Source organism: Sporobolomyces salmoneus, assembly GCF_050403485.1.
Source record: "Sporobolomyces salmoneus JCM6883 DNA, S_salmoneus_JCM6883_v1_ctg40, whole genome shotgun sequence".
Classification (NCBI taxonomy): domain Eukaryota; kingdom Fungi; phylum Basidiomycota; class Microbotryomycetes; order Sporidiobolales; family Sporidiobolaceae; genus Sporobolomyces; species Sporobolomyces salmoneus.
Genome location: NW_027481123.1, coordinates 85893 through 97452, shown reverse-complemented (window position 1 = coordinate 97452; position 11560 = coordinate 85893). Strand labels below are relative to the sequence as shown.

Below are 11560 nucleotides of genomic sequence, written 5' to 3'. Positions count from 1 at the left end.
TGCTGTGTGTGAGTCTATGGTGGTCGGTTCGGTAGGTGCAGGTGAAAGTGGGAGAGAGAGGAGATACGAGTCGCAAGTTCAATGATTCGCTTTTTCGATCTCGCCGTTCAGTCAGCGTGATCGTGTTAATCTGATCTTGCAAGATGAACTGATCAATTAGAGAGAGGGCAAAAATTCGGGCAAAAATTATCGCAAAAATCAAAATTGAATGCGATTCTCTCTTTCTCTCTCTCGTCTGAGTCTCCTTCGTGCAGTCTCAAAGCGATCACAGCGCCTGGCCGATACGAAACCTACAATAATACCTTACAGGCTTCCTACCCTTTCCTCCCCGCTGCTCCTACCTGATTCGAATCCGGTTGTCCCTGAGCTTTCGTACAAGGTTCCGGAATCGGTGTACTCGGATCAATCGGCGGATGCATAACTCTCCCTACTTTCCGATACTTAGCTAAATGTGTTCCGCAAATCGCAAGTTCGAAAGATGAGCAGTGAGGGAGGAGAAACGAGAGAATCCAGGAAGTGAGCGAAAGATCTCGTCAGGGAGGCGGAGAGGACAGGACAAACCGTTCTTCTCGTAGAATTGTTTCCAGTGTTTCAGAGTCTATTGCGAGCTGCCCTTACCTCAGCTGATGACGCTTTCACAGCAGAGAGACATAGACGAGACTCACTGCTAGTTCTTTCTCGGTGAATCCCCTCAGATCGTGCGTTAGATGAGTCTGAAAGCATCCCGTGACGAAAGCTACCAACCCACGATTCTGATCAGTACACCTCTTTGATCGCCTCACGCACGACTTTCTGTTCAAGCGCGTGAAGTAGAAGAGACCGACGAAGTGAGCTCACCTCTCGCGGCGTCCCTCCCTGAAAAGATACTATAAGCCCCACCAGGTCCATAACTCGATTTACCACTCGTCACGTCGTAAACATCCCCGTCTATCGCAAGGTAAATCGGGAGATTCGGATCTTGTTTCCCGTCGTAACGAGATAGTTGCTCCTCTGTTAACGTTAACGGTCCGGGAGGGAAGAAGTGGTCTTTCAACTGTAGTTACAACCAGGAACTCAGCGGGAAGGGCATAAGAGAGAGGGAGAGAGGGAGAGAGAAACGAACGGCGGAAATGGAAGTTAATTGAGGAGGTGGGTCGTATCCCCAAGTCCAGGTCTGCGTGATAGCTCTCGACAACACCAGACTCGTCGATAACGCAAATACTGTCCATTTGAAGACGTTGAACAGGGTTCCAGGGGACTGTGAAGAGGAAGAGGAAGTCGGATTCGATTTCTTGCGAAGTGCTTCTTCGGCTTGTCGTTTTTTGTAGTTCTGGTGGACGAGGAAGGGTTTGTTCGCTTTCTTCATCGTTGCTTGGGCGGGGGTCTTCGGCGTCGGCGTGACTGGGGGAACGGGAGGAGGAGGAGTCGGCTCCGACATTTCTTTCGAGTTGGGCTGCAAGTATTCGACCAGCGATGAGCGTTCTCGATCTGAACTGTCCTCAGAGGGTCGATAAGCGAAGCTGAGAGTTGTCGAATGACGAGTCGAACCGAAAGAAGTTCGTTCGACTTTCTCCCTCTCTTCTACCTCTCACGCCTCCCATTCCGCCCAAAATGCTACGTCCGATCACTCAGAGACTACTGCGCTCTCCTCCCGTGCTACGATCCCCTCGAATCATCGTTTCCACCCCTCGATCGTTCTCCTCCTCCCCTTCATCTCCATCTTCGATTCCCTCCTCCCCATCGCACTCCAGCAACTCGACAAACACGATTTCCCCTTCCGAGATTGCGCATTTCTCTGCCCTCTCTGCGCATTGGTGGGATCCGACAGGGGAGTTTGGATTGTTGCATCGAATGAATCCGTCGAGGATTCAGTTCATGAGGGATTCGTTATTGAGGGCGGAAGAGTTACCGAAAGTGAGGTGGTTGGAGGGGAAGGATGTGCTGGATGTAGGTTGTGGTGGAGGGATCTTCGCAGAGGTGAGTAGAACAGATTATCTCGTTTCTTTCGTGGCTGAGCTATCTCGTTGAGCTGACGTTGCTTGCTCCCTCGATCGATATAGTCAATAGCTAGGCTGGGTGCGACGACACTAGCGATCGACGCTTCCTCTTCAAATATCCATACGGCTCAAACTCACGCTTCAATCGATCCAAACCTGAACCTGATCAATTCTTCTATCCCTCGTCCCGACGCAATCATCAACTCGACACCAACAACAATCACAACACCAACAAGTAGTGCGAGTCTCGAGTATCGACATTGCGCCGCGGAAGATTTAGTTCGAGAAGGGAAACAATTCGACGTAGTTTGTGCGATGGAAGTGATTGAACACGTTGAAGATCCTCGAGGGTTCCTCGAATGTCTCATGCAGCTAACTAAAGTGAGCTCGACAATCTCTCCTCAGTCACTTTCGCTTCGAATCGAAACTGACTGCAGACGATTTCGCGATCAGCCTGGAGGACGTCTCCTCCTCTCTACGATTTCCCGTACTCCCCTCTCTAAATTCCTCACGATCACAATGGCGGAATCTATTCTCCGACTCGTCACTCCCGGTACTCACACTTATTCGAAATACCTCAAACCATCAGAACTTCGTCAATTCTTCGAGGGAGAGAAAGGTTGGTTCGGGATGGAACAGAGAGGTTGTTTGTATGATCCACTGGCGGGGAAATGGAGGTTGTTGGGTCAAGGAGAGTATGGGGGGTTGGGAGAAATGGGGAATTATTTCGCTGGGATTCGGAAACCATTGAAATGAGCTTCGGATTGAACAAGTTACAACATGCTTGACTAAGAGATACAGAGATCGCACAGAGAGAGAGCTACAAGGTTAAAGAGACGGTTTCGGATCACTGCTTGCTGTCAAGTCCTCCTTCTTGCTTTCAAGCTCGACTCCCGCAACTCCTTTCGTCAATTCCTCCACCTCATCCCCTTTCTTCTCCTCAGCAGTATCAACCGCTTCTCCCACCTCCTTTACAACTTCCTCCCTCTTCTCCTCTGTCTCTTTCTCCATCGCCGTGTTCGTCTTATCCAATTCCTCCCAACCCCTCCTCTTCAATTCCCTCAATTCCGTCTCCCATTCCTCCCCAACTAATCTACACAGTTCCCCCACGGCCGCATCGCTCTCTCCTTTCCAAAACAGATCCCTCCTCTCCTGTGCCTCGGATTCGTTGAATCGAAACCCTTCTTCCCAAGGATGTTTCGCTTCGCCGACTAATTCGAGATTGATCAACACTCGAGGACAAGAAGCGGGGACACGATGCAGGAGAGAGTTGAAGGGGCCGACGGAGAGTGAGGTGCCGAGGACGAGGAGGAGGTCACAGGAATTGAAATCCTAGAGAGAAAAGAAAGAAAGAGAGGTCAAGTCAGCGGCTGGTCTTTGAAAGGGCGTGAGAGTGCTTGTGACGAGAGCGAGAGTGCGATAGCGAGAAATGAGAGAGACCTCAAGAGGGCGAGTGAACGAAGGCGACTTTTTGTTCCGCGCAGCAGGACAAGAAAAGAAAGAATCTACAAACGAAAGTCAGACTTACTGGTAACCGTTCAAAGAATACATCCGGTAGTCCTTCTCCAAAGAATACAATCTCGGGTTTCTATTTCCGCTCACTGTATCAGCTTAACCCTCGAAGGGACCGAGAAAAAGAGAGAGAGAACTTACGATAAGAGCATTCTGTTTCCCTTTACATCGCCTCTCCTGACACCTCACAACTTCTCCTCTCATAATCATCGGTTTAATCTCTTCCTTCGTGTATCGTTTCTTACATCTCAAACAAGCAGCCGAAGCGAATGAACCTATTCTCGCGCGACATCCCCGAACTCTTAGAAATTGCTATCTTTCTAGGAAGTCGAGGAGATCACGCACCATGAGCTTCCACGATATAATCATCCTCTATCCCGGCGATCCTTTCAAGTGTATCGATATTCTGAGTCCAAACACCTTTCAGGATTCGTTTGTCTTGCAACAATTTGAAGAAATAATGAGTTGTCGTTGGGTTGAAATTTCCTGGACTGACAATACACTCCCCATCAAAGATCAGTCGAATTCCACGAGGAGCGAGAAAGGGAGAGAGCCATTGAGTGGGTGATGACTGACTAGAGTTCTTTCGCAAGGGTATAAAACGCTTCAGGTCTCTCCTCTAGGTATTCAATATCGAAAATCGCTTCAGGACTACCCTCAAATATAGTAGGTCAGTCCTGTTCGACATGCTCTACTCTGAGGAGTGAAAGAGTGAAGCAGGAGAGAGAAGACTGACTAAGGTAAATCGTATTTCGCGAGATTATCGTACAACCCAGTACCGGGGGACCTGAAATCTGGAATTCCTGCTCCCGTACTAATTCCTGCTCCTGCCTGTCATTCCACACATTACCATAACGAACCAGGAGAGAGAAAGAGCTCGGTCAGTTTAGCTCTGTTTGAGAAAAGATTCGGTTGATGAGGCAGCAAGAAGGGAGAGCTAACCATAACGATCACGTTCTTCGCTGTCCCATCCCGTAAGAGCTTCGCAACGTCTGCTAAGGTAGGAGTATCGGTAGAGGAGAGATGGGGGAATGCTGAGTTCTTTCGAAGTTTGTTAGGGGGCGTTGAAGGATGAGGAGGTGTTGACGGTGGAGAGACCATAGTGCGGTACAGGAGCCGCGAGAGCGATTGGCGGAGCGAACGATTGGGGAAGAGAGGGAGAGGAGCCGAAAGAATTGATGAAGGAAAGTAGCGAGGTGGGCGGTACAGAAAAGTGCTCTAGGATAGGCTGTACGTAGCCGACTGTATTGAGCCTAATCGCTTGGTTGCGGCGAGCGTCGAAAGAGTGAAGAAAAGAGGGAACAAGCGTAAAGTTGCGCAAGACTCAGTCTCGTCGACGAGCTCATTTCGAGCTTGCCGTACTGGTCCTTGCGAGGTTGCGCTCGTACGACACCCTCGAACTCACGGCGAGTAGTACGGGAACGAACTTCGTGAACGAATCAGAATAAAATTGCAAAAACTTTCCAACCTCTTTCAGCTCGTAGCTCTTTCAAACCCGCTACGAATTCTTCCTGTCATTCCTCCCCATCATATCTCCTCCCATCCCCGCCGGTGGTGCTCCGATGCCCAGAGTCCCCTGTTGTGCTCCTCCTCCTCCTCCTGGTCCATTCTCGATGACCCAAGGAGTTTGTCCCGCTCCATAAGGTAGACCGTACGGAGGTGGGTAGTAGTGAGGCGCGACTTGAGAATGTTGTGGATGGTTCGAAGCTCGGGAGGAGAGGAGAGCGAGTGCGGCGGATGAACCGTAGATAGTTATTCCGAGAGTTAACAACACGAACAGCTGTCAAGTCACGACCCGAAATATCAGACTCGGCGCATAACGTGTCTAGATGTAGCGATGAAGGGACTGACCATAGTTTTAAAACTAATAACATCGACAAACCCATTAACGATTTCCGCGAGAGTTTCCGCGACGACTCTAGTTTTCCCATTCACGACGACTTCACGATTCATACATTCTTCCCAATCGCTACACCTCCTCTCCATCGCCGGGATCCTCGTTGCTGGTTCGCAACGGTTATCGACGTAAGCTTTCGCGCATTGAAGGATCTCTTGTCGGAGTTCGAGAGTGAGGGAAGAGAGTCGGGATTGAATATCGGTGTAGAGGGTGTAGAGGAATAGGAACAGTATCGAGAGGACCAGGACGGCGAGGAGAGTGAGGGATCCGAATTGAAGGTACCTAGTCATTGGAAGATCGGGATTCAGTTTAACAGGTAAAGAAACTGAAGAAAGTAATCTCTCACTGACCCGAGAAGAACATAAGGAGTATTACTCTGTAACCATCGTTCAGGATTCCTCGGGCTTCCCGCGACGATATCGAGTGCGTTCGAAGCCGGAGCATGATGATGGTGAACTTGAAAACTGAATTCTCCTCCGCCTCCCGTTCTCTTCCCCGTCATTTTCTGTAGCGTCCCTAGAAAACCTCCATCTCTACCATCCTCTTCTGCCTCATCGTCGTTTTCATCGTCCGTTTCGATCGTGACTCCCGCTGATTTCATTTTCCCATAATTCTTCGAACCTCTCCTTCTCCTCCTCGTCCCTCCATCGACGGGAAGCGTAGTCAACGCGAGGTTCTCCTTCTCATCGGCGTGTGATCCAATGAGGTCCTCCGCATCATCAGCCATGACGACTTCCTGAACTTCTCGCTCATTCAACCCGAGCGCTTCAGTTCGATCGAAATCTTTCTTCGCATCGAACGACAAGGGTTCCAGTCGAACCTGCTCCGATGGGGGTTGATACGCGGTGTTTGTGAGGGGTGTATCAACATCCATCGCTTCGTAATGAGTACCTACGAGCACGAGAGAGACAAAGAGAGATTCAGTCTTTCCTGCTCGTCAACGCGCGAAGGGGAGGGAGAGGGGAAAGCTCACGTTTCCTAGCCCTCTCACTACCATCCTCCCCACCAGCAGCAGTAGTACTACCACCACGTTGAGGAGTCGCGAAAAGAGAAGTTGGGAATTGTCGAGGTTTCTCCCATTCGTATTGCATCGGTGCTTCGGCTGATCGATCACCGCCTAGTTGCGATGGGGTTGATGAGGTGGTTGCACCTCCGGGGGGCGGAGGGAAACGTCGCATTGATGAGGTGGGAGAGGTTGAAGGGAGAGGAGAGAGAGTTGAATGACAGAGAAAGTTGGCGTTCGGTTTCGAGGGAGTCGTGTGCTGGGGCTGAGTGCGCGACTAGCTTGTCCGTTCTTTTGTGAGAGGAAAGCTGGCAGCGTCGAAAGTGACGTGGAGAGAGAAGAGTTGACCGTCTCTTCCGTTTCTCGCTCAATTGAACCTCACGACGCTGCATCAAGAGAGAGAAGACGAGGTTTTTGCAAAATACACTAATGAAGGTAGAATGAAGCGAGAGAGAGGCCGAGGGAAAACAATTGAGAATAAAAAAAGACAAGCGAAAGACGATGTTCGAAACGAAACGAAAATCGTGAAAAATGAGAAGAACACAAAAAGAGGAAAGGGTGGAAGGTGAACAACCCGACAGACGACGACTATGAAGAGAGAGAGAGAGAGGGAGAGTACGTGACGAGATCATGAGAGGGGGGTGGTAGAGGACAAGTGAGAGAATGAGGGAGGAACAGAAGGATGATTCCCTTTGCGCGCCGGAACGATGTAACGTGGGAGAATGGCGGTCAAAGAGAAAATGAGAGATGTGGAGGTGCATGACTTAAGAAGAGAGAGAGAGAGAGAGAGGATGATGGAATGAATGTAAATCGGAAAGGAAGGAAGGAGGAGATTGATTGCGAGGGGAGGAAATCTACTTGATCTTGAATTCGGCGAGTAGAGAGATGTGATCCCTGTCAAGGAAGTTTCGATGTCAGCGCACATAGAATGAGGAGAGAAGTAGAGGATGGGGCTCACGAAGGGAAATGAGCGTTTGGGAAACCGACGGTTTGATCGAGGTAAGAACGATCGGCTTCTCCGAGTAAACCAGTAACTCCCATCGATTGACTCGTGTAGAACATGTAATCAATCACCTCTGTATAGTATCGAGGCGTGTCAGTCTTGACTCGCGCGATTGAGAATAGAACGAGAGAGAGAGAAGAAACTGACCAAAGAATCCTGAAGTATAATTCGTGAACGGTAACTCGTTGATATGGGAATAAGCCGACTTCAAGTTGAACTTGTGCGACAATCCATCACTCGTGTAATGTCCATAAACGTGACTCATGAAATCCTCGTGATCCTTCTCGACCGCACCTCTCGATAAGAATTCGTACACTCCCGATTCCGGGATCGAGTTGAAATCACCACACACGATCGTCGGGATCTTCGTACCGTTCGTATAAGTCGGAGCTTTATCGTACCCCTCGGCGAGATTAAGTCGAGAAGGAAGTCGAGCGAAATCGTTTGCGATTTTACTCACTTCGTCCATCAACATTGCCGTTTGAACGAGTTTGACGTCTCGGAATTCGGGGTCCCAGTGAATGTGAGTGTTCGCGACGATGAGTCGGGCTCCGGAGGCTCGGTGTTCGAGGAGAGTGACGACGGCGATTTGATCTTTCGTCATGACTCGATTGAACATGTCTTCAGTCTTTTTGAAATCGGGTCGTCTCATGGCGATTTGGTTGAATTCGATCAATTGCTGTTCGACGAGAGCGAATCTATATAGAAGGAGTGAGGAGTTGTCAATCTTGTCGGAAGGGATTCTCGCTCTTTTCCGGGAGTTAACTCACTTTGTATTCTTGAAGAACGTTGCACACCCATCGACTCCTCTCCGTTCATCTCCAGACATTGTTCTCGCTCGAGATTTCGGGTAATGAACTCCATCGTAATCGTGCGAAGAGAGGTGTTCGGCGAAATAATTCTCGTAAGATTCCGTATCGACCTCCTGTAGTCGACCAACGTCGAGACAAAGTCAGTATGCCGTCTATCTGAAGACACTTTGAAAAGTTCGTGGTCGCTTACTTGTAGACAGATGATATCACTTCCATATAACAAAACTTCTTGTAAAATGAGTTCCTTTCGGTAATCCCACGAGAGTGCCCAACTCGGTGTATAACCGTACAATTGAGGGGTCGCATACCGATCGCACAAAACGTTGTAACACATCAAACTGAAGGTTTCTTCGGGACGTTTGTCGGGTTGAGGTAACGCGTCGGGTTCGATCGTCAACCAAGGTCGTTCGGGAGGTGGATCTTGAACGGGACAAGAATCTCGTAGATACGAAATCAAACCGCCCGTACCATCCTTTTCGACGAGGGATCGAAGAGTGTCGGGGAGAGGATTGCCTTCGATTCCGAGCGTGTCGAGTAAATGAAGAGTACCGAGTTGAGGAGGTAACGAAGTGAGGTGATTGTCGAACAGGTACAATTCTCTCAATCGAGTCAAGAGACCCAATTGAGGTGGAACTGAAGTGAGTTTATTCGAAGAAGCGTCGAGGTGAGTCAAATGAGTGAGTTTCGAAATCGCGACGGGTAATTCGTTCAAGGCGTTGTGAGGGATGTACAAAGTCGTTAAGAACGAGTAGCGGAACAACTCGGGGGAAAGGTTCTTGAGGTGCATTCCTCCGATATCGAGAGTCGTCCAAGTTTGTTTCTTCGCCGCGGCCGATTCTTTATCTTTCGCTCCACCTGTTGATGGGTTCCCTTCGATTCCTGGAGTCGAAGGAGCTGCCGGAGCGATCGCTGACCTTGAAGATGCCGTCGAAGCACTCCTCAATCCTCCTCCTCCTCCTCCTCCTGCTGATGAACTCGAATCGTCTCCTCCATTACTCGAATCTTTTCGATGACTTCCACCCGTCGCGACCAATCCATTCGCTAATTTTCCACCTAGAATCACACTACCAGGTCGATTCGGATCCGTGATTGGAATCGCTGCCGAAGGAGTCGGAGTTGAATTCCTTTCCGTTCTTCCTCCTCCTTCTGTTCCTCTCTCCCCTGCTGCTGAAGCTGCTGCGGCTGCCGCGTTCGCTTGACCCCTCGCGGCTAAATGAGCGGCCCTCGCATAGTGATGAGGTGAAGTAGCTCTCCGCGAGTTGTTGGCGAGGTTCAACTGTTGAGCCCAATGAGCCGAAAGAGGTTGATTCGAAGGGTGAGGGGAACCGTTCGGGGCTGAATTCGGGTTCGACAAGTGATGAGAACCGGGAGGAGGAGGGGGAGGGGGTTGTTGCTGTTGGAGGTTGTTCGAAGGTTGAGAGTTTGAAGGATGAGGAGACGACAAGTGAGAATGAGGGTTCAATTGTTGTTGTTGCTGCTGAGAAGGGTGAGATGGGCCATTCGAATAGGCTGGGGAAGAAGGAGGAGGTCCTCCTGGATAAGAAGAGAAGTGATGCTAAATCACGAGAGAAGGGAGAGAGACAGAGAGAGAGTTAGCGCGTGTTTCTCGGAAAACGGGCCTGACGGACTCACATGGTGTTGATGCTGAGGTTGCTGATAGTGACCATGATGTCCCTGTAGCTTGTTCAACAGTGAATACCTCGCTCCGTTACCTTGATTCCCTCCTCCTTGTCCTCCTCCTGCCGAATAAGCTCCTCCTCCATTCCCACCGCTCGATCCACCGTTCTGCGCATTCGCAGCTCCTCCTGGAGAGTACAAGTGACCGTGAGGGGGTGGAGATGCCGGTGCCGGACTAGGACTAGGCGAATAGGACGAGTATTGCATTCAATCGATGAGTTGTTTCTGAGTGTGCTTGATGTCGATGGGGAGGAAAGGTAAACGCTAGTTGTACAACGCCGAAGGATCATGCAGGCCTGCAGCACAATTTGGGTTTCGAGAGAGAGAGAGACGGGGATTCGCGAGGTAGAAGAAAGGTAATCTCGCATTTCGAGTCCTGTCTCCATTTCCTACTGTATAATGAATTCTGAGATTGTCGCAAAGAGTTCCTTCATTGCTCTTGAATAGCTTTCAAACGTTCTACCAATACATGACTACATTTCCTCAACGCCTCTTCCTCGTCGACCGTCGCCCAACTGCATCCTGCCCACCGAATTTTCTTGTTCCAATCGACCAAAAAGACGTACCCGACGTGCTTGTTCGGCATCCCCAGAGGTTCTCGCAAGTACTCGAGAGATTGATGGGAGAGGAGATAGGTCGGGTGATGTTCGACAGGGACAGTTTTCCGTAGAGAAGAGATGAACATTGAAACGAGGAACGATTTTAAGGGATTCTCTTGTAGGTTGATCTGTCCAAGCGCAATCAGAGTGTCAGAGTACAATCTTCCCGCTACGTCTCAGACTGACGAGTCCTGAGCTCGAGGAGTAACTCACGTAGACGTATTGAAACCGTTTCTCATCCTTCATGTCCGCCAACGCAGGGCGCACAAAACTGTTGATGTGCTCCTGTTCAGTTACTTCCACCCATTAGCCAAGCGCTGACTTGGAATAGATGAGAAGAGTCGAAACGAACCTCCGAGCTCCTGAAACTGCTGAAAACGACCAAACTGACTTTATTCTCAAACATGTCGGTTGTGTGAGTCTTTTCCTTCGTCGCTAATGATACTCCTTCGATGTCTGGGAAGTACAGTGACAGCTGAGTACGGCGAGATCAAGAGGTCAGTCGGCTGAGCGAACGAACGGGGAAGATAAGGAAAAGAGAAAACTCACATCTTCTCGAATGAGAGTCTTTGGTGAAGCATAAGCCTTCCCTCCTTGATGTCTCAACTCATTGTAATCATGAAAGTAACCCTTCGAGACCTGTTTGACTCTATCTCATCAATCGAAGCCCATCAAAGAAAGTCAGCGAGTCAGTTTCGCAAAGAAACGAAGCTTTCGACAGGAAAGAGACTGACAAATGCCTTCGTTCCTGTACCCTCTTCTCGCGATTCAACAAATCTGCCCTCCATTCCTCCCTACTCTGTTTCCCTTTCCGAGGAGGTTCTTTGATCCCGAGTGCTCGAGAGAGGTATGGAGGGGGTTTCGTATCCTTTTCTTCTAGTTTCTTCGACGCTGCTTCCTCTGGGGTTAGATGCGGTTGATTTGGCGATGAAGGAGGTGTTGAACGAGCTGGGAGTGAGGAGGAGAAGGGACGAAGGAAAGGGAGAGAACGAGACGAGAGCTGGGCCGCGACCGTAACGGGTCGTCTTGAAGCGGAGAGAATCGCGAGAGCTCCTATCCGTGTAGGAGCTAGCATTATTGA

The 11560-nt window shown here is 49.8% G+C and overlaps 6 protein-coding genes across 6 annotated transcripts; 1 reads left to right on the top strand and 5 right to left on the bottom strand.

Annotated features, from left to right (window-relative positions):
- Window positions 1–314: 314 nt before the first annotated feature.
- Window positions 315–1417, bottom strand: JCM6883_003132 (cytochrome b5-like heme/steroid binding domain-containing protein; the record flags this gene model as incomplete). Its single annotated transcript, XM_076633552.1, has 5 exons — window positions 315–445; window positions 562–598; window positions 666–736; window positions 838–1033; window positions 1103–1417. The coding sequence occupies 5 exons, from the start codon at window positions 1415–1417 to the stop codon at window positions 315–317; spliced, it is 750 nt and encodes a 249-aa protein (XP_076486476.1).
- Window positions 1418–1590: 173 nt separating this feature from the next.
- Window positions 1591–2732, top strand: COQ3 (hexaprenyldihydroxybenzoate methyltransferase; the record flags this gene model as incomplete). Its single annotated transcript, XM_076633551.1, has 3 exons — window positions 1591–1956; window positions 2040–2357; window positions 2430–2732. The coding sequence occupies 3 exons, from the start codon at window positions 1591–1593 to the stop codon at window positions 2730–2732; spliced, it is 987 nt and encodes a 328-aa protein (XP_076486475.1).
- A 72-nt stretch (window positions 2733–2804) lies between these two features.
- JCM6883_003130 (SIR2 family NAD-dependent protein deacylase) lies at window positions 2805–4589 on the bottom strand (the record flags this gene model as incomplete). Its single annotated transcript, XM_076633550.1, has 7 exons — window positions 2805–3308; window positions 3505–3564; window positions 3630–3763; window positions 3834–3979; window positions 4065–4139; window positions 4225–4319; window positions 4431–4589. The coding sequence occupies 7 exons, from the start codon at window positions 4587–4589 to the stop codon at window positions 2805–2807; spliced, it is 1173 nt and encodes a 390-aa protein (XP_076486474.1).
- Window positions 4590–4986: 397 nt separating this feature from the next.
- On the bottom strand, window positions 4987–6563 carry JCM6883_003129 (Brr6/Brl1 family protein; the record flags this gene model as incomplete). Its single annotated transcript, XM_076633549.1, has 4 exons — window positions 4987–5268; window positions 5340–5667; window positions 5736–6276; window positions 6359–6563. The coding sequence occupies 4 exons, from the start codon at window positions 6561–6563 to the stop codon at window positions 4987–4989; spliced, it is 1356 nt and encodes a 451-aa protein (XP_076486473.1).
- A 679-nt stretch (window positions 6564–7242) lies between these two features.
- JCM6883_003128 (CCR4-Not complex 3'-5'-exoribonuclease subunit Ccr4) lies at window positions 7243–10087 on the bottom strand (the record flags this gene model as incomplete). The annotated part of the gene is made up of 6 exons (XM_076633548.1): window positions 7243–7282; window positions 7347–7464; window positions 7539–8089; window positions 8162–8316; window positions 8394–9758; window positions 9836–10087. 6 exons carry the CDS (start codon window positions 10085–10087, stop codon window positions 7243–7245), a joined length of 2481 nt encoding a protein of 826 aa, XP_076486472.1.
- A 223-nt stretch (window positions 10088–10310) lies between these two features.
- ATP10 (Atp10p) lies at window positions 10311–11554 on the bottom strand (the record flags this gene model as incomplete). The annotated part of the gene is made up of 5 exons (XM_076633547.1): window positions 10311–10607; window positions 10693–10764; window positions 10832–10954; window positions 11029–11128; window positions 11214–11554. 5 exons carry the CDS (start codon window positions 11552–11554, stop codon window positions 10311–10313), a joined length of 933 nt encoding a protein of 310 aa, XP_076486471.1.
- Window positions 11555–11560: the final 6 nt, after the last annotated feature.